At 40.7% G+C, this 25,463-nt stretch overlaps 1 protein-coding gene across 3 annotated transcripts in view; it reads left to right on the plus strand.

Annotated features, from left to right (window-relative positions):
- ERC2 (ELKS/RAB6-interacting/CAST family member 2) overlaps window positions 1–25,463 on the plus strand; it is a 1,112,164-nt gene that overhangs the window by 523,700 nt on the left and 563,001 nt on the right. For 2 of the 3 annotated variants that reach the window (XM_075938890.1, XM_075938891.1), the window contains exon 12: window positions 10,237–10,430. In XM_075938890.1, coding sequence (XP_075795005.1) covers window positions 10,237–10,430 — 194 coding nt within the window. Of the gene's footprint in view, window positions 1–990; window positions 1,027–10,236; window positions 10,431–25,463 lie in introns of all 3 variants that reach the window. The other variant, XM_075938889.1, reaches the window with a different exon arrangement.

The following is a 25,463-nucleotide window of genomic DNA, read 5'->3' on the forward strand; positions in this document are numbered from 1 at the left end:
CTGCATTTCTGGGGGAGCAAATATGAAGACTGTGAAAGAATACATTCAAAAGTAAAACAAAAATCCGTAGGCGGATTCTTAAAATATTTGATTACAACAAACTGAACTGCAGTCCCATTATTAATTGAAATAGCATATGCATTTAAAAACAATAAATAGGAGACCATTCAAGTAGAATAATTGCTCCTGTGTTCATACTGTATTTTTCTCAACAGCAAAATTATTTAAAATCATGAGTGTGCTTATTAAGCCTTTTGTGGCAAGGATTATTATTTGGAATTGATGAGAACAAAGTTAGCAGAAAGCTCAGAACATTTTTGTGCCAAAATTGTACAGGCTTATTTTTAAACTTATTTTCCTTGCTAATTATGATGGACTATGAGGAAGTACCTCATAGGTAGTTACGTAGTTTTCCTGAATCTTATTATACACGTTAGAATTTCTTTCTTTTATTGTTTATCATGGAATTTAAATTTCCATGCTGTTGTTAAAATATTGTTTGCCAAACTGTACTGTTCAAAAGTCACATTGAATAAAAAATTCAGGCTTGTGTTAATACAAAGAGAAACTATAAATTTAGTGATAAAGCTTAATTAATCTTTTACTATTACTGTCTTTGAAATGTTTGTGATAAATTGCAGCCTTGGCTAAAAGTGCTTTTAGTGATTCATTGCTTGAGACCAGCACTTAATGTATCATCAAAAGTGGACACCTTTCTTTATTTCATGGGTTATTTAACTTGAGAAAGGGAAAGTAACACAAACCTTAAATTTTTTACTCCAGCTATTCTTTTTTAGGAGCCAAAGTCAACATTTATGTTTCCCCAGTGCCTCTCGCTTTCCCAAGGAATGTTTAGAAACTTAAATTTCTGCTTTTTTATGACAAGTTCTTCTGTGCAAATGCACTGGATTTGTTGAGCTAATGCTGTTTTCCTGGATCTTTCCTTCTTTTCCTGTCTATGCTTCACTCCTTCCCAACTTTGCAATGTAGCAAGCTGAACAGTTGTTCAATCAGATGTACAATCCAGTAAGTCCTTTCTGAAAGTGCCCGCTGTAACATATGAAAGCATGAGGATCCATTGACCTGACACTGTGTTGTGTTCTTCCTCTGTGGAGCTTTGCAAAAAAAATTTTGGTGAACACCTGTTTTAGTTTTGTCACAATAAATGAGCTTTGTGGACCTCAAGGCCATTTCTTCTGAATATAATATATACAAATTGGGAACTAGATAAATACAGCATCTTCCCATTTTCAAATGTATTTGCCTTCAGGTCCTCAACTTCCCCATTATATATATTTTTAAAAAGCATGCAGAAGATACTTTCTTGTTTTATTTTATTTTATTTTAGCACTATGCTCGTGGAATACTTTATCGGATCCTTCAAATTCAATATAATACATGGTGGTTTATTTATAATATCTCTACTGATTATATCATTAATAATACCTAGTAAATGTCCATTCAGCATATTTTTGTAAAGTTGTGATATGATCACAGTAGTTCAGAAGGTAAACCAGATCAGTTTTACTAGTAAAATAATGTGTATGTTCAGTATTTATACATTTAAAAAAACCATATTCTGAACAAGAAAAGGGTAAAAATACAGAATGATGAAAATAAATAACAATGTTGTTCTATTATTTAAAGAAGAGAATGTAAGAATACTTTTGGTTTGTTTGGACTTCGCCTTCTTTATTATAGTTTCGTACGCAATTTTCTTTTGTCTCTATTGTATTCATTTTTCAATTTTGAGGAAGAACAAAAGCACATTCTTATCTGTAGAAGATTTTCTGGTTGCTACAAAGTAATGCTGAAAGTATGCCATGAGCATCACAAGACAGAAATAATGTTGTAACTGAATTGTAATAACATAACAATTTATGACTCACATATATAATCACCATGTAATTCCAATCAGAAGGTGTGAGAGGGTTTTGTCATTAACGCCAATGGGCTAGGATTTTATCCTTATGGTCTGTTATTCTGTTGTTAATACTGAGAATTTCCACTGATGGAAAATTTATACGTATTGATAGGTGACTATATCCCATAGAATTCACCATATTTACTCCTTGAAAATTATATAATTACATTTGGAACTCAGCCATAAATTGTTTATAAAGAGCATAAAACATAATTATATACCCACTTTTTCATCCAGCATACTGTGGGGGTCAAATAATTTGTACTCTGGTACAATAGAATTATTTCTTTATATTGGCTTGGGTCATCCATGTGATGATTTTGTAAGTAGACCACATAGTTCCATGCATATCACCTGCGCTCTTATAGTGTACACCTTTTTTTTATTGCCCTCTCATTGGTTATCTTTTCTCTTGCTCCATGTAGAACACTCCCTTATTAATTAAGTTTTAATCACACAGTTCTAGTGATTGCTATTTATTGACCATTAACTTTTTTATATAGTATCCCAAATCTATCAATTTTACTTTTTGCAAATTTTTTTCTTAGTACCATCTTTCAGCAGTTCAAATCCACTGGATGGAAAATGTTTTACATGTAGCAAATGGTTACTTCTTGTCTTCAATGCACATTTTTCTAGTTATGTTTACTCTGTGTTCTACTTTTGACAATATGAGAATAATATTTTTTCAAACTACTCTAAAAACTCGTTCTTTAGACTGCATGATTGCCATTAACAGAAATTGAGCCAAATATGTGTTTCCAAATCCACCACAAATGATATTAGAAAAGATGGATGGGAAAATTCAATCCCGTTGAACTCCAATCTTCACTTTAATCCTTTCTGAATTTAATAATCAATTTTTAAGTAAGCCCTTGTTTCTTCATACAGCCAGTTCCTTATTTGGTAGAATGATAAACCAGTGATAGAAATGTAGCCGTGTTAGTCTGGGGTAGTTGAAGCAAAATGCAGGACAATGTAGCACTTTAAAGACTAACGATGGTTTATTAGATGATGAGCTTTCGTGGGCCAGACCCACTTCCTCAGATCAAATAGTGGAAGAAAGTAGTCACAACCATATATACCAAAGGATACAATTAAAAAAAAATGAACAAATATGAAAAGGACAAATCACATTGCAGAATGTTCTGCAATGTGATTTGTCCTTTTCATATTTGTTCATTTTTTTTTAATTGTATCCTTTGGTATATATGGTTGTGACTACTTTCTTCCACTATTTGATCTGAGGAAGTGGGTCTGGCCCACGAAAGCTCATCATCTAATAAACCATCTTGTTAGTCTTTAAAGTGCTACATTGTCCTGCATTTTGCTTCAATGATAAACCATTAATTCACACAGTACTATCAACTGTAGCACACACTTCTCACTGAAGCTATTTTTAAAAATTCACAGAACAAATAGATGAATCTGTTTCATACTTGCAGGCTTTTTGGTAACAAAGCAGAAAAATATAAAATAGGCACAAATCCTCTTCACCTTGTTTATGAGAATATTCAAAATGAAGTTAGTGGGACTACTTATCTGAATATTATGAACAGAATCTGGGCCTTGTTTATTTTTGCATGTAGAGGTGAACACTGTTTAAATTGTGTAATCATGTCTTGTGCTAATAAATATTGGTTAGAAAACAGTCACATGATTTTTTTTTCTGAAATAAGGTATTGTGATAGTTTTTTGTCCTTTGAGCCCCTTCTGAATATTGACAATTTGATTCTGCAAATACTGTGCAGGAGCAATGGCAGATCAAAACCCAAAGCACCTGTAATATCAGTTAGCTTCAAAAGAAACTGAAATTTAAAGAGATTTCAAAATTTAAGGGGACAATACGTTATTTAATTTATTATTGAACCAGGTAAAATTTGAAGGATCTTAGAAAGTATTTTCTTGCATGTACATTTATGCTGTTTCATTTAATTATTTTGATCAAGCACTAATTTTATCTTTTTTGCCAATTTGAATTAATATATACTAATCCAATGCATACATCTGATACAGAAAAATGAATGCAGGATTGTGGGCACAATATATAATAAATAAAATGTATGTCTTTAGCCCACTTTAATATTTCTGTACACAATTTGATATTTCGCATAGAAAAAAATACTTTGCCTCCACTTGTGAAATGCAAAATAAAAAACATGGTTGATAATATGAAATGCTTTTTAGAATCAGAAGTTCAATCAGAGGTCTATTAATCCCTAATGTGAGAGTATTGAATAACTTAATTGTGAATGTAGGGCATGTGTATAAGTACTACACTCTGCTGCTAAAGTACATCTGTTGAAGATGCTCTGTGCCAACAGGAAAAAGGTCTTTCGGAATAAAACACAACCTTCATGAGTGGCATAACTTATGTTGGCAGGAGACTTTCTCCCACCAACATAGCCTGTGCACGAGTGCTCTATGGCTGTGTAATTTAAATCAGGAGGGTTGGAATACATTTTGCAACATAGGCTGTACTGGAGATATAGTCTCGCTTTCTATTTACAGCCAGTCTTTTGCAAATTTTTAACAACAGCTGAAAACTTTTCCTTTTCAAAGATGTTTTATGATATTGCTCCATCAGCCCTCCATATATTTAGAACCTTTCCTATTTTTCTTCTATTTAGTAGTGTACATGGGTTTGATCCTGCATCCCTTCTGCAAAACAGTCCCTATTTTTCCATTTAGTCCAAAACTACTGAATGAGTAATAATCTATGCAAGTAGGGAGAAACTAACAATGGTTTGTAATACTGGCCCCATATTTATTTTCATAATGTTTTTAGATTCGAATGTTGTTGTTTTTTATCCTGGTATATGCATTGTGCTTTTATATTACTTTTATTGTTATTCATCTCCATTGGTGCAAGTAAACTTTACCAATATGGGAGGAGGAAGGCACACTAACTAAATTAGGGTCATATGACTTCCCCACACAACCCCCTATGTTCCTCCTCCTCACCCCCAGCTCAGGACCTCCGTACTGTTCTCCTCCTCAACCCAGCTTACCTGGGAGAGGGATCTGGGGGCAGTACAGCAGCTGATAGTTCTGCTCCTTTCCCTGCTGCCCCTCCCAGCAGGAAGAGGAGCAGAACTCCAAGTCCCACCTCTAATCCCTTCACAGAGCTACAGTATCTGTGTACAGAGCTGTGGGGACAGGACTGACAATCTGTTCTTTTCCTGCTGGGAGGGGCAGTGAATAGGGGAAGGAGTAGAATGATGGCAGCTCCTTTTGCTGCCATAGAGCACCCAGTCCTGCTCCCCCGGCCCTAGCCCTGTTCACAGAGATGTGGCAGCTGGTGGAGAATCTGGGGATGGCTGGCAGTTCTGAATTTGCTGGCGTTTTATCGGTATTGTCTCCTGCTTGGAGTGGTGTGCAGATGCATTGTATTAAGGGGAGATGTCCAGAAGGAATTATGCCCATGGAAGGTGGAATTCCTCAGAGAATTTGCCAGTATGTCAGAGATTATACCTTTAACTATATCTTTTCATGGATGCAGTATATTTCTGTATGTATGCCTAGCTAGCTCTGGTGTCTCTACTGTGTGGAACCCTGGCTCTGCTTTCACCCTTCCCATTTTAAGTGTCTTGAATACTGGGTGTTTTGGAAATAGTTATTTTGCTGGGGGAGTAATTGGACTTTTATTGTGCCTAGCTACTGAACAGGAGTGCAAAGCAGAATAGGGAATCTCCTGCTGCCATTTACTTCCCTTGTGCTTCCCGGAATCATTGTAAATTTTTATCGTTAACATGAAAAGTGATCAAATTGATTTAATTTCACATAACTAATTATAACACTAAAAATTGAAAACATTACTCTTTTATCTTCAGTATCCAGTAAATCTATATAATGTCCATTACAGTTACAATAATAAAAAGCAGTATCAAACCTATTTAAAACTGGCATGCAGACTGCCTCAATTAAAGCATCCATTGTTATTAAATAGACTATTTCTGTAAAGTACTTTGATCAAGTGGATATAGTGTGGGACCGGGCATCAGGGAATTTAGCATCTCTTCCCAGCTCTCCCATTAAATGCTTGATTGTATCTACTCTGCAGTGTGCCCTTGGATAGACAAATATGCACTAGGTGGCTGTGTCTACACTGGCCACTTATTCCGGAAAATCAGCCGCTTTTCCGGAATAACTTGCCAGCTGTCTACACTGGCCCCTTGAATTTCCGGGAAAGCACTGACGATCTACTGTAAAATCATCAGTGCTTTTCCGGAAAAACTATGCTGCTCCCATTCGGGCAAAAGTCCTTTTCTGGAAAACTGTTCTGGAAAAGGGCCAGTGTAGACATCACAGATTTCTTTTCCGCAAAAAAGCCCCGATCACGAAAATGACGATAGGGGCTTTTTTGCGGAAAAGCGCGTCTACATTGGCACGGACGCTTTTCTGGAAAAAGTACTTTTCTGGAAAAGCATCCTGCCAATGTAGATGCGCTTTTCCGGAAATACTTATAACGGAAAAACTTTTCTGTTTTAAGCATTTCCGGAAAAGGGTGCCAGTGTAGACGTAGCCGGTGTGTTTGGGTTAGCATGCTAAATATAAGGGTGTGTCTAAACTACATGGCTCGAGGAGGTTTCATGAGGCTTACAGAAGCGGTTGACAAAGGCTTCCCTTGTCGATCACGCCGCATCTAGACTGCCGCACTGTGCTGGATCAGCTGTGATTGTCGGCACAGCGCAGCAGCCATTTTTATTTTAATGAAGTGGGGATTATTTCAATACCCTCTTCATTGACTATGTCGAATAAACTACTTTACATGGCTCTGTCAACGGAGCCATATAGTCTAGACACACCCTAACAGTGCAGCAGCCTGAGTACAATCCTTCCTAACCTGTTATATACGCAGCTGACTACATCCAGCAGGACTATAGGGATTTTATCCCATTTATTTCTTTTGGCCACAGGGGAACAATGTGCCACAGTAAACTTCCATAAGTCCATACTCTATCTTCTTCCTCTTCTGGGTCTAAACCAGCATGAAGGAAGGAGAAGAAGGTGACTGTAGCTGGGACTTTTCAGGTTGGAAAGAAATGACAGAAGGGTGGGGAGATATGTTAGATGTCTAGAAAATCATGAACATGTGGAAAAATAGAACAAGGAAATGTTATGTATTCCTTCACTGACATAACACAAGAAGCTGACCCAATTAAATTTATAGGCAACAGATTTAAAAAAAACAAAATAAATTATTTTTTCACAAACAACTTGTGGAACGCTTTGCCAGGAGATGGTGGAAAACTCCAAACTATAACAGGCTTCTAATAAGAACAAAATAAGTTCAATGAGATTAGGTCCATCAATAGCTACTACTCAGCATGGGCAGGGATGGTATCCCTAGTTTCTGTTTGCCAGAAGCTGGGAATGGGCTAGAGGAGATAGATCATGATGATTGCCTCTTATATTCTTTCTGAAGCACCTGGCATAGGCCACTGTTGGAAGACAGATACTGGGCTAGAAGGACCTTTGGTCTGACCCAGTATGGCCATTCTGATGTTCTTGTATAAAGCTGAAATGTATCTGCCCTCTGCTGTAACCCACTAGACCCCACTCCCCTTCCTGAACTGAGATAGAGCCAAGGAGTCCTTACAGGGTCTGTCTCTCTCCACAGAGTTAGTAACAAAATAAGAATATACAGGCAGTCCCTGGGTTATGTACAAGATAGGGACTGTAGGTTTGTTCTCAAGTTGAATTTGTATGTAAGTCGGAACTGGTACATATTGTAGGGGAAACTCTAGCCAAACATTTCTCCAGAGCTCAGTTTTATACTCCCAACCTCACTTCCCTCAGTCCTTTATTCTCAAGCTGAGGTGTCTGCTGAGAAAAGCCGCTCCGCGTCTCCCTGGTCTGCTGGGGGGAAGCAGCTAGTGCGGGGTTGCCTCACCCCGTTTGTAAGTAGGGATCCGATGTAAGTCGGATCCATGTAACCCGGGGACTGCCTGTATATTAAAATTTTAAGGCTAACCAGTGTCCCTTAAGTGACTTGCCACAAGATGTCAGAATATGTTAGTGTTAGAGCTGAGTGAGTCTAATATTTATTTAATTTTCTTTCTTTTATATAGAAATTAGATACAGTGCTCTGTCTGCTATCTGCTAAATTGTCTTCCAAAAAAAAAAGTAGAGTTTTGCAGTACCATGGTAGCTCCTGGATAGAGATGATGTGAGTGAGGGGGAGGGAGGATGGGTTTGTTCCCTCCCCTCATTTAGTGCTTGGCAAGTACTGATCATGCTCAGTAACATTGCTGAAGCCTCTGTCCTCAGTCTGCCCTCCCTCGCTTTTACTCTCCCCCTCATCATGGCATGCACAGGTCACCCCCTCCACCCCCACTATCTGAAATGCTGCCCGTGTTGCCAGCTAATGGGAAAGGGATGTGTATGGGCCAGTTGTGCAAAGTGCTGTACACTCTGAGTTCCTGTTGAAGGCAATGGGAATTGAGAGTGCCTAGCACCTTTATAGGGTTGCCAGATGGTTTCAACAAAAATACCCGACACACTTGACATTACATCACAGTCTACATTACATCTTATTTAGAAAATAATGGACATTTATATTTTCTCATTTATATTTTTCAATTTGTTTCCTGAACAGAAAGCTCAAATACTGGACTGTCCAGTTCAAAACCGGACACCTGACAACCCTACACCTTAAAGAAGGTCCTCAGTTGTTTGCAGAACTGGATTTTGAGCCCTTATTGTACTTACTTAAAAATATGATGCTGGCAAAAAATAGTTCAACTATGGCTAATCCTCCAGCATGATACTGGGATTTCTAAAAGATAAAAAATAATTTATTGGTAGATGTGCCACCAAAGTAAAATAGATGAAGTACTGCAAAATACTCCCTAAGTACCAGACTCTGCAATAAGTTCACATAGGGAGACCCTGGCATCTGTGTGAAGTTTGTAACCTAAGAACGTAATATTGTCTTGAGGGGCGGGCTGGAGTTACAAGAAAAATAAATGTAGTGAACTTCTCATGTCACTTCCTTATTTTTTTCATAGTTAGATCACCTGTGTGAATAGAAATCCCAAAGTAGAAAAATAGAATTTAAAAACAAAATTATTTTCCTTATTATCCTCATGCTTAAATTATGTTACATGCAGAAAAAAAAACCTTTTTATTCTTCAGTAATTTAATTTATGTTGCCTCCTTTAAACACAAGACTTTTAAAAATAGATATTGAAAAATTTCTACTAAATCATTGCAAAGACTGTCAACCTTCTAACCGTAATAGTTGGGTACTGATTTTGTTCAAAACATGCATGTTTCATTTTGACCAGCAGTTGTTTCATTGCTTGCTTGCCTTGTTTATTCCCTGAAATTAAAAATAATAAAAAAAAATCATCTGCTCTGCTTAGGATAGCAGAGTACCTAGTGTTCTAAATATCATTAATTTTTGTAACATTTTTGTACATTTAAAAATGTTCTCTGAATTTTCTGTTTAATGTGCACTGTGGTAAACTACTTGTTTTTTCCCTGCCTGCTCTTTGAAGATGCCAATTAGGAATAATGGGAAACAAGGGGTAGGCTAAGCATTGCAGTGCATTGTTGTTTCCATCTGTCTGTGATTAGTTCAGTCAACAGTTTAAAACACTTTATGCCCAATCCTGCTCCCACTGAAGTTATTGGGGCTTTCCATTGGTTTTTGTGGGAGTAGGACAGGACTTTGCACTGTTGTTGTTGTTGTTGTTGTTTTCACTATGTTCTTTCTTGTCTGTGAAACTGCCACCCACCCATGCATGTGTTTGCCAGGTATATTTATTTGTGCCGTTTTCACCAATAGGCTTGTTCCTCTGATGTTTCAGGATAAGTATTAAGCAAAGAAAAAAAAAAAGAATTTGGGTTAAAACTGTCAGTGGAAAGCGTTCTTCTAGTTTTACCTTTAAAAACAGCTGTTATTCCTTCCTTTAAATTGTTAGTATCCAATGATATTTTAATAGATATCCAGTGGTTTAATTTGTGGATTAGGGTACTGCATGTGGTATTTTAAAAAATGTCTGCTTCTTTGACAGTATTAAACTTTATAATGAAACAAAAGTTAAGATTTTCATGGTTATTTTCATATATGAAAAACCCTAAACTGGGGTAAATATTTTTTATGATGAAGTTTTGGGAAATGAGACCTTGGGTGATTATACGAAGTATGCAGACATATTTTCTTTTTTCTGTGCCTTTATGGGAAAATGTTGCCAACTGACAGAAATACCCATAATCCTTTTTTCATGCAAACTTGCACTCTCAGGCTGCAGAAATAGTGCTGCCAGACTATCTAAACGATTGTTGTTTTCTTAACACTGAAGGCTCATGAAGCTGAAGAAGAAGCACGGCTGAACCCAGAATTTGCAGACAGACTGAAACAACTTGATAAAGAGGCATCTTACTACAGAGAAGAATGTGGCAAAGCTCAGGCTGAGGTTGACAGACTTCTAGATATCCTCAAGGAAGTGGAGAATGAAAAGAATGACAAAGATAAGAAAATTGCTGAGCTAGAAAGGTAATTTTTCATTATTTGCTTTATATTGGATGGCCTATTTATTTAATTATCTTGATTGTAGAAGGACATAAAACAATAATAAAGTCAATTAATTTTACTTCACGAGTTGTACCTAAACACAAGTAGACGTGCTCATTGGTTTCTGAGTTACAGATTAACACGACTACTCCTGGGAGACTAAAAAACAAGTGTTATATGCAGCCTTTGAAACAAATTTGGAATCTCCTTCTTTTAGCGAGAAAATAGTTGCTATTCTACATATCAAAGAGCGTATATAGAGAAACTCCTAATAAATTTTGCAGACCTCTTTCTGCTAAACCTGGATAAGATATTGCATTATGGGAGCAATTTTGCTTTTTTACTCATAGTATATTAGTATTAGGTGAACCCAAATAAGAACCATTCCAGACATTTCTTTTTTCCTAGAACAGCATTATACCTCTGAGAAATTCTGGAAAGATGTTATCAATCTTCTTAGTGTGTCCCTTAATTCTGGCTTTGGGTATTTTTCTGGGGTAATTCACATTCTTCTGTTGGCAAGTTTTTTATGAAGGAGGTCCTTCCTCTTTCTTCATACAGGTAGGGAATTGTTCAGACTTTCTCTATTAGAGGGAGAGAGGTAGTGGGAACCTTTAATCTCGTTCCTTTCAAATTGAACAGTACTGTAAAGCTTCTGCAGATTGTGCTCTAGGTTGCACTATATATGGGAAGTTCTTGAATCTGTGAGATTTGCCATTCCTGTCTTATGGGAAAGAATGAAGGAAGCAATCTTGTGTGTTTTGGTGTGTCAGAAGTGTGTATTGTAGAGACTGTATTATAAAAGGAGCACATAAATGAAAAAGGAGATCAGTGGGTCCTAGTGTACCAGTTGCTAGATCCTGTCCTTCTATCAGCTGTGTCTACTAGGCAAAGTGGTGCACTGTCCCAGTAGATAAATCCTGCTACAAGACATCCATTTGTAATTTCAATTATTATTGAAGGAGGGAAACAAAGTCCTGTTTCTTATGGAAATAGGCTTGTGTGGATTAGAAGCAAAACATCCATACATGGTTTGAAACTTCAGATGAAGTTTATTTGGTTATTTATCAGCTTTTTATAATATTTTCTTTATTTACTTTTTGTAGGCATTTAACAAAGATTTGGTTAGCAATAATTACTTGTGGATGTCGTAGAATAAAATACTTAATAAAATCATGAACATTACATTCTATTCAATATATTATGTTATTATACAATATATTTACTATTATTACTATACTAGAGGACTTACCCAGCATTGCTTGGGTCTTTGTGGGGGCTCAGGGCAGGGTTTGTGGGGTGCAGGAGTCAAGGCAGGGGGTTGAGAAAGTGTAAGGGGCTCCCTGGGGCCAGCTGAGGAGCAGAAGCTGTGCTGCCCGGCTGGTGGCTGCTCCACAGAACTACCTAGGGCAGCAGGGACTATGCTTGCTAGCTCTCTGTCATCATTGTGGTGTAAAACTGTCCTTGCTATGAGAGTCCTCCCTTTCCGTTTGAGAAATAATCACATTCCATGCACATCCCATTGTCCTAGCACAACCAAATCCTTACCTTCCTTTAAGTTATAAGAGGAAACTGTGTATCAGATTTGATGATCCTGGCTTTTACCATTTAGGACGAATTCTTGAACAGACAGACAGATGGACAGACTTGCTCACTCGCTTACAAACTCTTTCAAATATATGGTAAATTATAGTTGTATGAGTAATATGCATGTGACCCAGAGATGTAGGATGGGTGAATTTTGTAGATAAATACGTAATAAATAATATACACAATGCCCACAAGTTATTGTGAAATTTTTAATATGAATACGGAAAATTCTCCTTGCCCAGAACAGAAATTATAAGTAATGGTGGGCTTTAACATCAAAGCTTGACATCTACTGATGGGCCTGCCAATGGAGGGAACAAAGGGGCCAATTGCCCCAGAGCCCAGCAATTCAAGGGAGCTTGGAGCTCCCAGCCACCGCTACTGCGGGAATGGTGGTTGTTGGAGGCCTGGGCCCCTTTCAGTTGTTGCCAGAGTGCCCCCCTATGGCTCCATGTGGTTCTGAAGGTTGAGGAGAGGGGCCTGTGCTGTGGTCTGGGTGGTGCTAAAGGCTAACTGCCCAAGGTCCTGCCCCTTCCACCTGAGGCCCTGCCCCTATAGGAGTGCAGAGCCCTTCCACACACACCTTGCCCCGGAGCCTGGTGTCTGTTGACCTTGCTGACTATTGAAGTTACTGATGCCAAGCACCTCATAAGATTGGGCCCCAGTTTTCCTTTTTAAACATTCTTGTTTGGGGAAATATGGCAAAATAAAGATTTCAGTTCCCACACTGTAAATAACATGTTTAATAGTTTACTTCCAGCACAGTTAATACAAAGGATATAATCAAATACAGATACATAAATATAAGAATAGATCATATGGTTTTCTTCATGCATGTGAATGTGATTTCCTGCATGATATTTTTATTTGATTTATGTGATCCTTAGTCTGAACATAAAGCAGTTTCAGTCATTTACTGACAATTGATTATAGAGCAAATGGCCAGGATTCTAATGAGTAGTGGGTATTTTACATGTTGTGCTTCAATTTCACCCAAAGAAATGAATCACGTGTATATTGAGTATGACAAAATTGGTGACGTATTTTTGAGAAACGTAGGATACAGTATATTTGAATAGCTGAGTCTGACCAGATGGTGGCTGTAAAGTGTTATAATTTGTAGCTCTCCTGTCCCCCCCCCCCCTTTCCATCGCCGACTTACATTGAGATCTGCTCGAATGGGCCTTTGCCCTTGTATGGAATCCAGTTAATTTCAATGAGACTATACACATGATTGACATTAAGCATGTTTAAGTACTTTCATGCATCAGAGCACGTATACTCAGTACTTCTTAGGCTTGCACCCTAGATATACAATGTGCATAAGAAAGTGTTCCACAAAGAACTAGCTTAACTATTCCAAAATAAAACACAAACTTTGATTTAGAAATTGATTGTCTATTCATCTATTTAGTATGTAAGGGCTAGATTATCACTGGTTTTAGACTTCAACGTGGGAGACTAGGGGATATAAGACTATTCACCTTTCTGAATGTGCAGGGCACTAAGGAAGAGGTGGCCAGCATACCAGGGAAAGTGTCCTGCTCTAGGTATAGAGAGAATGAAAGGCTTGATTTTCAGTGTTGTTGTTCAGTCTTCTTGTTTGTTTGTTTGTTTGGAGAGTTTTCCGTTTTTTGTTTTTGTTTTGCAAATCAAGTTCCTTTAAGATGGCCCAAAGTTAATTCCCAGTGTCTTTTGAAAATTTTGTCCCTAACATCTAAATCTGTGACTAGTGAAGGAATTGTGACCCCAACATTCCCTTTTGCTCCAAGGGAAGTAAACTACTGCAGTTTTTTTTACAAAGTGTTGCATGCTTTTCCCCTTATGATGGCTAAGCTCTATTGGCTCCTTATCTGAGGGCAGGCAGAGCCAAGGCTTTACTTACTTACCATCCATCCTTGTTAGGGTAAAATGTGTTGCAGACCTTCAAGCTTGCTTTCTCCATCTTGTTCCCTTATTCTCTTAGGCAGTTTCCAAAAGACAAGTTACAATATTATCTTATGTGAAAGCACATTTTACTACAATGCTGCATGTATTAAAACAATGATGACTTTTATAGAAACTTATCTCCACATGGTTTGTTTGCCTCCCCTTACTTTGATATCTTGAAGATTTTACTGCATTTTATAGTTCATAAAATATATTATAGGTATGGTGACCATATTTTCTGAACCAAAAATAGGTGCACATTAGCTATGCCCTGACATCCATTGGCCACGCCCCTTGCCACAAGAAGACCCACCTCTGGAGCTAGTATTCCTGGAGTCATGATGGACAAATGACCAGAAGTAAAAGGTGTCATGTGACTCCTCTAAGAACTCCTCCCACTGTCCTTCTACCAATAGGGCTGGGTTTGGCCCCCGCAAGACCCTCCCATGCAACTATCCTGCAATTGCATTAACTCAATTTGCATTGCATTAACTTGGGGGGAAAGGCTGGGGGAAGTATTCCCTCTAAGATTTTCCTCCCATGAGGAGAGTGAATTTTGTCTTATGCACCAGTATTGAGGCCCTGTGCGCTTGTTCAGATGTGTGCCACTGTGGCACCCAAGATATTAATAAATATCTTATAAACCTCTCCCTTTTTCCTCTGCTGCCATGTATCCTACTCTCTCCCTGCCCCAGCTGTTCTCATGGTACCTATTCCCCCCACTCCTCACCCTCTGCTGTCCTGGCTCCTGCCCTTCTCACTCCCCTCAGCCCTCTGGTGATTTGCCCTCCTGCCATGCACCAACCCTTCTCTTCCCCCTCTTGCCCAACTCTGATAATCTGTAGCTACCTCTGCCCATCCCCTCTTTTAACACCTCTCTCTATCCACCTGCCCTGCCTCTCTCCTCTGTCCTCTGGTGCCCATCCCTCCCCTCCACATGTCTGATTTTCTGTTTCACTCCCACAATCCCCTGGCACCTGCATCTTCCCTTACCTCTGCAACTTCCTTGTGCCTTCCCCTTACTTCCTTCACTGCCCCTGCCTTCCTTGCTCTCTTTCTCCCTGGTGCCCACCCTCTTACCACCCTCTGTCCCAGTTCTTCTCACGACCCTCTGTGCCCTCACACATGGCATGCTGCCATCCTCCTGCCCACCCCTCCTTTCAACCCCTCTTCTCTCAGCACCCACTCCTCCCTTCTCCTCTTCCTTTCTCTTGCCCCCATTGTCCCTCCCCTCTCCCAGCATCACCCTGTCCCCTCCCTTTTCCCAACCCCACTAACACCTTCTTTCCCATCCCCCCTCCTGCCCTTTTCCTCATTGTCTTCTCTTGGCCCCCTGGCATTTGTTTCTCCTCCACCCTGTCCCTTGGTGCCTGCCCCATTCTTCTCCTACCCTGCTCCCTTCCCTCAGTAAAAGCCCCTTCCTCTCCTCACCTCCACTTCCTGCTTAGTTCTCCCACTGCCCTTTTCCTCACCTTCTGCTTTCCACATGGAAAGGAGTTTGCAAGGTTGAAGCTGGGCTGAGATGCTATTTTTATTACTGCAGTCCCAGCCACAGCTGCTCCCGGTTTGGGGCCGTGTGCCGAGACTGCATCAGGGGCTGCCTACGATGCTGTTTTTAGTACCATGGTCCCAGCCCCTGCAGGCTGCCCCAGCTCCAGCTGGAGTCAAGTGGCAGCTGCATGAGGCCTATTTCTGTGAGGCTGGCCCAGATGGAATGCCCCTTGAGTGGCTGTCACTTGACTCTAGCTGGAGCCAAGGCTGCTTGCGGGAACCCAGGCTGCGGTACTAAAAATAGCACCATGGGAGGCCTCTGCTGCAGTCACGGCAACTGCAGAGCCTGAGCACGGCCCATCTCACAGTGCCTCTGCCAGGCTCCTTGTGATTCCTGCCGGGGCTTCAAGGTGGCTGGAGGACAATGAGGAGGTGGTGCTGCCAGACCAGGACCCCCCACAGCAGAGGCAGTCTTGTGGGGAGAGGAAAGGGAAAGGAGGGGGACAGGGAAGGGCCTCACTCCACCGGAAGCTGGCCCAGTTGCTCTACGCACCCTACTGGGGGGAAGAGGAAGGAGGCTGCTGCGCTGTGCAAGGAGCAATGGCATTGCATGGCGCTTCTTCCTGCAAGCCGTTATCCCCATCAAGTAGTGAAATGTCTGGAGTGGCTTTCTGGGACATTTCTTTACTTGGTGGGGCAATAATTCAGGACAGTCCCGGAAAAATCAGGAAGCATAGTCAGCGTAATTATAGGACTTGACTATCTAATTGCTACTTTTTTCCCTTCCTTTTGTCTTCTGTTCAGTGCCAGTGTCAGCACATGCTCAGCATTATCTCTTAGCCCCAGATACAGGGGCTTGTGAGGGATTTCATGGGAAAGTGAGAGCTCTGTGTAGGCATGCATTTTGTTACATAATCTGCTGAGCTTCATGTGTAGTCTGATTCTAACATCTTCCTTGCATTGCAAGATAGTCTTTTAAAATTGCTTAATATCTAATTTTGTTGGTTTGAACTATAAAAGTCATTCTTCATAATATTATGAGTAATAGTGTTTTTACCAATATAACACATCTCCATTTCAAAGTTGTGGAGGAGTGTTTATAATTAAATCCTTTAATCTGAAATGTAAAAACCATTGACGTAAGCTTGTGTTTTATAGATTGAAATAAAACCTAGAACAGAGAAATCACTTTTTAAATGGAGTAGTTTTCTAGTAAGGTAGAGAACATAAAATTTTGAAAGGAGATTTCTGTGTTAGGACACAGTTTAAGAAATGTACGTGCTGAATAGCAGACAGTCAGGAATGATTAATAAAACTGAAGGGGCTTTTATGGATATGGTAATTCTCTTTGGCTTGAACTTTATATTTGTACTTCAGAAATCACTGCATTTCTGACAGTTTAATCATTTACTTCTAACAAATGCCTATAGTGTGCATACAATATATCATGTATACTGTAGGTTGGTCTGTATGTTAATTACATTCTTATATACAATAAAATATTTTATTTTTCAAATTGGCTATTGTTACAATATGATAAATCTAGAAGCTTTCTCTACTGTTAATGTTCTTTGGTAACATATTGTATTGGTCATGGTTTTTTGTGCTGTATCAGTCTAATACTCATTTTCAATAGAGTTAAATGTAAAAGATCTGGTACAAATACCAGTATAATTAATGACAATTTATGGTCTTAATAGCTTCTAAAATGCTTTCCCCAGAATAATCTTATGTTATGTAACTTTATTCGAGTTCACACTTTGAGTGGTTTCTTAAGGGACTGAATACTGAAATCTTGTATTTCCATAACCTTAGAAATGCAGATATCCTGTTATCTAAATAGTGCATGAGGGGCTAAATTATTGGTGGATGGAGTGATTAGAGCAGTGTTTCTGAACTGCCAGGCCACGGACCTCTGGCTGCCAAGCCACAGTGGCTCTGGGGGAAGGGATTAGGGTATACCGTTCTCGCTGTGACTGTTGGGAGAGGTATGGCCTGCCTTGCCTCTCAGCCAACCAGTGACTAACAGGGGCGGGGGTCTCCTACTGGCTGCTGAAGAGTGCTTCCCTGTGTGGTGAGAGGGCCGCGCGGAGCTGGGCCGTGCAGCCCTCCCGCCATGCAGCGAACTGCTGTTCTCTTGCCGGGAGGAGACCCCGCCTCTGCCTGGCACTGGTTGGCTGAGAAACAGAGCTGGACACGTCTTTCCCAAGTGCCATGGCAGGAGGGGAGGTGCTGCCCCAGCACCCAGAGATGCTGCCATGTGGGCAGCAGCGCAGAGCTAGGTGAGGTAGGTGAGGGGGGCAGGGCAGGTACTGGGAGCTCCAAGGATAGAGCTAGTTCTGGGGGGCTCTGGAAGCTGAGCTAGGGAGAGGTTATAGGGGCAGGACTGGCACTGGGAGGCTCTGTGGATGGGGGAGGTTCTGGGGGTGTTGCTACACTTCAAAGGTGGAGGCTGGTTGCAGTGGGACTCTGGAAACAGGAGGCTGGTACTGGGAGTGTGTGGGGGGGCTCTAAAGGGTGGGGAGCTGGCATTGAGTCATTTTGGTTGAGGGGTGGCAGTGGGAGGCTCTGAGGGTGGGAGGCTGGCAGTGGTGGTATTGGGTAAAGGGGGAACCTGAAGCAGTGTCTGGCACTCAGGGCAGTGGTGGGTTGGAGGACTTTAAGAGCTAGGGCTGGCACTGGGGAGTCCGGGGGCTTGGCTTTTGGTGGACTGGTAATGTTTAATTTGCATATTTGCATATTCATAATTTGCATAATGAATATGCACATATACAAATACAATGTTGCTGATCCACCAAAAGTTTGTGAATGGGTTTGCTGATCCCTGGTATCAAAAAGGTTGGGAACCACTGGGTTAGAAAGTTCCTGACCCTCCACAATAACTATATAGGGCTGGGATGTGTTGTGGAGAGTTTACTAACTACGGAAATTTCTGGGTCAAGGGAGTTCTTTAGTTACTGCACTGTAAAAAATGGCTTTTTATGTTTGTTCTCACACTACAGCGTGTAGTAGGTAAAAAACAGCGTAGGGAGACTGTCCCTGCTCCTGGATGACTTGGTATTTGGGAAGTGTAAACAGAATTCTCTGCAAATGTCTGGACTCCATTTGTTTAAATCTTAATAGAAAGGATGGTTGAAAAAGTTATGGAAGATCTGGCAAGACACCAAGCTACAGCTGTTAACAGTGTGCAGCAGCTGAAGATGCAAAATGTAAGAGATGCTACAAAATGAGACATTTTGCAATAGCATGCGGGTCATCAAGAATAGCGGAAACTATCCAAGACGGATTGTTATCAGATGACAGTGAGTCTATACTTCTAAGGGCTATATCCTCAATAGAACAGGCAATATCTTTGTTCATAAGTATTAAACTAAACAATGAAAAACTTAAATTTAAAATTGTTTCTAGAGCAGCAGTCACAGCAGTTCCTAAAAGTTTATAACCAGTCCCAGATGAAGATCCTCAAAGATCAAATAAGTTTCTTCATGCAGCTAATAATAATATGTTGGATGTTTGTGGTCAGTTCCTTGGGAAATTGGGAAATGACAGAAAGTTCTTTAACAAGTAATATGTGTCATACAAGGACTAACAACTCTCCTGTTATGGTTGCCAGCAATACGATGTCTACTCTTAGTATAAAAACTGGAATGAATTAATTGCAGAAAGCAAACTGTCAAAGACATGTATTCTTACATCTTCTCAGGGCTAGGAATGTTGCGAGAGTACAAAATAAAATCAATGCCGTTGCCAACTCCCTTGATTCTTTCAGCCTCATAGTGCATCCTTGTACCTTTGCTAAGGAAAGTCAGAGAATTAGAGGTTATTTCATTTGGAGAATTCACTGACTGGTGTGCGAGAATGGTACTCAATGGCAAATTCTGTATTTATGTGGACTTTACACAACTTAATAAAAAGATGAGCAGAGAAAGGCACATGCTTCCCACAGCTGACCAGGCACTACCTGAGTTATCAGAGACCAACGTCTTCTCAAAGTTAGATGCTATGACAGGCTTCTGGCACATCCTCCTTGCTAAGAAATCTGTACCATTAACTACATTCAACACCTGGTTTGGAAGGTACTGTTTCATTTGCCTTTCATTTGACAGATTGTTAGTGCCAGAACATTTCAAAAAGAGAATCTCTCAGATTGTCAAGTTTTCCTGGCATCCTCTTCCATATGGATGAGGTGTTGGTATATGGCAGAGATAAAAATGAACATGATGAGTGACTATGCACAGTTTTAACATGCTTTTAAGAAGCCAAACTCACTCTGAATAAAAATTATAAATCCAGAAAGGAGCAGATTACATTTGTAGGGCACAACATTAGCAAACAGGGAATTTAGCCAGATTCAGATAAAGTTAAAGCATTAATCCCCTTACCCAAGCCCCCAAACATTTCTGGTAAAAAAACGGTTCTTAGACATGACAAACCATTTTGGGAAAGTCATATTAAATTTATTCACATAATAAAACTCTTCAGAGATTTCCGTAATGGTCACACTATGCAGATCTGTTATAACACACAACAAAATCGATTTAATAAACTAAAAGAACTACTGACTTCTTTACCTGTTTTGGCACAATACTTTTAATATATCCATCAACAGTAGCAGTGGATTCATCTTAATATGGTTTAGGAGCAGAACTCAAACAAAGACAGAAGGAGATCAGAGACTTGTTTTATTCATGTCAGGAAGCCCCTCAGAAACTGAAAAGTGGTATGCTCAAATGAAAAAGGAAGCTCTAACAGGTCATTGGTCTGTGAACAGCTTACTGCATATCTGTTCAGCTGGATTTTAACATAGAAACAGAGCATGGGCCCTAGTGGCTTCAAAACCACTGGGTGATCTTTCACTTAAAATGCAAAGATTTTAACTACAGCTGATACAATTTCAAAGATTGTAACTACAGCTGATGAAAATCTTTTAACATTGATTATGTACTAGATATAGATTTCATAACTGTAGGAACACTATCTCAGGGGTGGGCAATAATTTTGACCGGGGGCCACTTCAGAAATTTTTGAAGTGGCCCCAGGTGGCAGGGCCTCAGGTGGAAAGGGCAGAGCCAGGACACTTCCATGCTTCCCCATCCACAGACCCTGATTGGTCTGGGCGTGGGGGAGCATGCAAAGTCTTTGCCTCCTCAGAGAGACCTGCCAGCTATTCTGAACAGCTGGTGGTTCCCTCTAGGTACCTAGGCCCCTGGCAATGTGTGCTTCCCCTACTGCCCCAGGTCAATCACGGCCTGGGGAGGGGAGCACGTGAAGTCTCTCGCTCCCTGCCCCCATTCTGCAAGGGAGCGCTGTGCTTAGAGTCAACGGCCAGCTGCACAGTTGATTTTAAGTGTTGAGCCCCTTGCAGGGCAGGAGGAGACCTCATATGCTCTCCCCACCCCCAAGCCCTAATTGGCCAGCAGTTGGGGGGAGCATGAAGTCTCCTCCCACCCTGCCCCCATCCTGTGAGGAGTGTGTGGTGCTTAGAAGTACCATGCCCCTCACAGGGCGGGAGGACACTTCACATGCTCTCCCTCCCAGGCTAATCAGGGCTTCGAGGCAGGGGAAATGCGCAAAGTCTCCTCCCACCCTGCCAGGAGGGCATGACTCTTCTAAACACCACACACTCCTTGCGGGGTAGGGAAAGGGCAGGAGGACACTTGGCGTGCCACCCCCTCCCTCCAGGCCCTGATTGGCCTGGGGGTGGGAAGAGCGGGAGGGCATCTGTGGGCTAGATCACCTCACTTGGTGGGCCAGATGCAGCCCGGAGAGGCCCTTTTGCCCACCCCTTCTCTATCTAGACCCCCAATTAAGCAGGAAAAGGAAGGGATGTTTAGCGAAAGATGCCAGAGTTTACACTGACTTTGGTTTGGCAACAATTCCAGTATATGTCAGCTGACTTCAGCTAATTAGAGGGGAACAACTAAAGGATGAGACTTGCCAGAAACTTATTTAACTCAGCCAAGGAGGGTGGATTCAGTGTCAACTTCCGACCACAACCGTACTGTTGTATTGGCAGGAATGAAAAGATTTTCTTGGGTCTGATGGCCTGCTTCTGAAAGGATGGAACAATTTTATCTCTACAGTACTACAGAAAAGGATTCTTTCCAAAAATCCATATAGGACACCAAGGAATAAACAAGTGCAGAGCATGAACACAAGAGTCCTAGATGGTGACTTACTAGATGAGGGAGGTAATCTAGTGACAGATGATGTGGGGAAAGCTGAAGGAATCATTGGGTTTTTTTGCCTCTGTCTTCACAGACTAGGTTATCTCCCAGACTACTGCACTAGGCAATGCAGTATGGGAAGGAGGTGGGCAAAGAACAGGTTAAGAAATATTTAGAAAAGTTGGACATACACAAATACATGGGGCCAGATTTAATGCATCCGAGGGTGCTGAGGGAGTTGGCCAATGTGATTGCAACACCATTGACCATTGTCTTTGAAAACTTGTGGAGATCAGGGAAGGTTCCAGATGATTGGGAAAAAGCAAATGTGGTGTCCATCTTTAAAAAAGGAAAGAACAATAATCCAGGGAACTATGGACTGGTCAGCCTCACCTCAATCCTCAGAAAAATCATGAAGGGGATCATCAAGGAATCCATTTTGTAGCACTTGGAACAGAGAAAAATGATCAGGAATAGTCAACATTGATTCACCAAGGGCAAGTCATGCCTGACCAACCTGATTGCATTCTTTGACAAGGCAACTGGCTCTGTGGACATGGGAAAGGTGATGCACATGATATACCTTGACTTCAGCAAAGCTTTTGATACAGTCTCCCACAGTATTCAGCAAATTAAGGAAATATGGATTGGATAAACGGACTGTAAAGTGGATAGAAAGCTGGCTAGATTGTTGGGCTCAACAATTAATGGCTCAATGTCTGGTTGGTGGTCCATATCAGCCTTTAACTACCTGAAGAGAGGTTCCAAAGAGCATAGAGAGAGGTTGCTTTTAGTAGTGACAGGTGGCAGAACAAGGAGCAATGGTCTCAAGTTACAATGGGGGAAGTCTAGTTTGGATATTAGGATAAAACTGTTTTACTAGGACAGTATTGAAGCACTGAATTGGTTACCAAGGGAGGTGGTAGAATCTCCTTCCCTAGAGGTTTTTAAGTCCCGGCTTTACAAAGCCTTGGCTGGGATGAATTAGTTAGGGTTGGTCCTGCTTTGGGCACAGGTTGGACACGGAGACCTTCTGAGGTCTTTTCCAACCCTATGTTTCCATGATTCTCTTTGACTCAGTCTGAGTGGGCAAATCCAGAAGTTAGTAGAGCTTTGGGACGTATGTGATAAGGGGGGAAAACACAATCTCCAGAGATATTACTCTCTACGGGTACGTCTACACTAGCTCGTTAGTTCGAGCTAGGTAGGGTATTTAAATATCCCAGGCTTCATTTGCATGTTCCCGGGCACCGCGAGGAGTAACGGTAGTTCGAATTAGGATCTTTAATTCGAACTACCTACTCCGTGCCGCGTGTAGCCCTGGGCACGGAGTTCGGACTAAGGGGGGTTTAAAAATGGCGGCACCCGGGAACATGCAAATGAAGCCCGGGATATTTAAATCCCAGGCTTCATTTGCAACTCCGCTTGCCCTAATTACCCTACCTAGCTCGAATAACAAGCTAGTGTAGATGTACCGTACAAAACTACCTGACAGATCTTGACAGGGGTAGCAACATATTTCCTGTTCTGGAAAGGACACGCATAATTGTAGTTGATTACTTTTTTGGGTGTATTGTTGTGGCTATACTTATATAGACTTTTTCAACATACGACAACCAGAGACTGAAGTGAATATTTGCAAAATATGAAGTTCCTAAAATCCTCAGACTAAGTAGTGGGTGTAACTTTACCCCTGAAATATGCTTACCATTCGCATAGGACTTTGATTTTTAATATTGTACTAGTAGTGCACATTTCTTCCAGAACAATGATCAGGTGATGAGATCAGTGCAGACTTTAAAAAGTTTTGTAAAAAATACAATATATCTGTATAAAGCACTCAAGGTCTGGCATTCAACATCACAGAGATCTGGTCTCTTCCTAACAAAATATCTGTTGTATCTAGGGTACAAATATGCTTAGGTCAACCTGAAGGAAGTTTGAAATTCCAAATACAGAAATTAGATAGCAACAAAACTTCATTGTTTGGTACAGAACAAAAGCATTACTTGAACTCAGATCAGAGAGAAAAGACTGATTTAAAAGGACTTCTCTGGAAGAATCTGGTTCATCTTAAATGTTTCTGAACACAACAAGGAGGAGATTTGGGACCTGCAGTTACTCTGTCACAAAATGAATGTCCCCACCCCAAGGAGCTGCACATACAAACTCAACAAAAATGGGAATATAGTCTGGAAGATTGATCAGACCCCCCTCAAAGGTTAGAGCTTTTGAATATTACTCAGGGCTAATGAGTTGGTAAAGGGACATAGTAGTTTAAATGGTTTTGAGGAAATGGAAGTTCCTTTTTGGTACATCTACACTAGCCCCCTAGTTCGAACTAGGGAGGCTAATGAGGGCGACTGAAATTGCTAATGAAGCACGGGATTTAAATATACCTCGCTTGATTAGCATATTCCTGTCCGGTCGCCATTTTGGAAACTGACTAACTGCCCACATCAACACGCGGCAGAGAAGCGGGATTCTGAAGTAAACCCCTTAGTTCAAATTAACTGTTAAACCTTATTCCATGAGGAGTAATAGTTAATTTGAACTAAGGGTTTATCTTGGAATCCCGCTTCTCTGCCGCGTGTAGATGCGGGCAGTTACTTCGGGATAGTCAGTCTCCAAAATGGCGACCGTCCGGGAATATGCTAATCAAGTACGGGATATTTAAATCCCGTGCTTCATTAGCAATTTCAGTCGCCCTCATTAGCCTCCCTAGTTCGAACTAGGGGGCTAGTGTAGACGTACCCTTTGAATTGTATACATTGAATAAATACATTGATTTATTATTTAAGTTTTAATTTATTTTAAAGAAGGGAAGGTGTGAAGTAATTACAGAGTTCCTGGTCTCCTACACATACCAGCTAGTACCACTATAAGTTGCAGCAGGGAGTTTAATAAACTAGGGAAATTCCTATTCAGGGAATTCTATAGTTGTTACTTAAAGCATAACTCCTTGTGTTTGTCTTCATGCTACAGAATGTGTAGCTAAAAAGCAGCATAGCAAGTTTATCCCTGCTAATTTGTAACTCAGGATTTGGGAATTATAAACAGTTTCCTGCAAATGTCTGGACTCTGTTTGTTTAAAGAACCACGCACGCTTCATAGGATGATAAATTCCATCCTTTGGAGGAGGGTATTTGAAGAAAAGTCCACAAAGGAAACAGACTAGATTAATAACAAATTTCTTTTTGGAGAGGGCTTCTGCTTGGACAACCCTTTTCATGAATCATTTTAGCAGCCTATGCAATGGATGCCCTGAATCAGCCCAATTACTATGCGGAATAAACCAGTTTAGGAAATGGTGAGCCTTTAAACTCTAACAGTGAGTGGGAGGACCACCCCTGAGGGAAGCAGAAACAGATCAGGCACATGCTGATTTTTAACAGATAAAACCTAGTTTTAAACTACAGTTTTGTCCAGTTATGTATTTTGCTTCTGTGAGCTATAGTCCCAGACTAAACCCATCTGGCAATCTGAAGGTATAAACTTGAGTCATTCCGGCTTGTTGTTGGATAAAGAGTGAAGTGCCATGAGGATGATGGAGGGGGGATCAGGGAGTAAATAGTGATGCTGGTTTCTAAACCCTGGAGTTACGCCAGGGAGGAAAATGTAGACTGCTTCATCATTTTGTTAACTTGAATCCAGCCACTTAGCAGAGCCCTTAGGAATGACAAAGATTTCTGACAGATATTATTTTGAGGCAAAGACACTGTTGAGATACATTATTAGATGTAATTTTGTTGTAGTCTCTTTGTTGGACTTTAATTGTACTGTAAATATGTGTAACATTATTGCACATCTGCCAGAATTTACATCTGAAAGCCTTTGT

This window comes from Pelodiscus sinensis, chromosome 11 (assembly GCF_049634645.1).
Source record: "Pelodiscus sinensis isolate JC-2024 chromosome 11, ASM4963464v1, whole genome shotgun sequence".
Taxonomy (NCBI): domain Eukaryota; kingdom Metazoa; phylum Chordata; order Testudines; family Trionychidae; genus Pelodiscus; species Pelodiscus sinensis.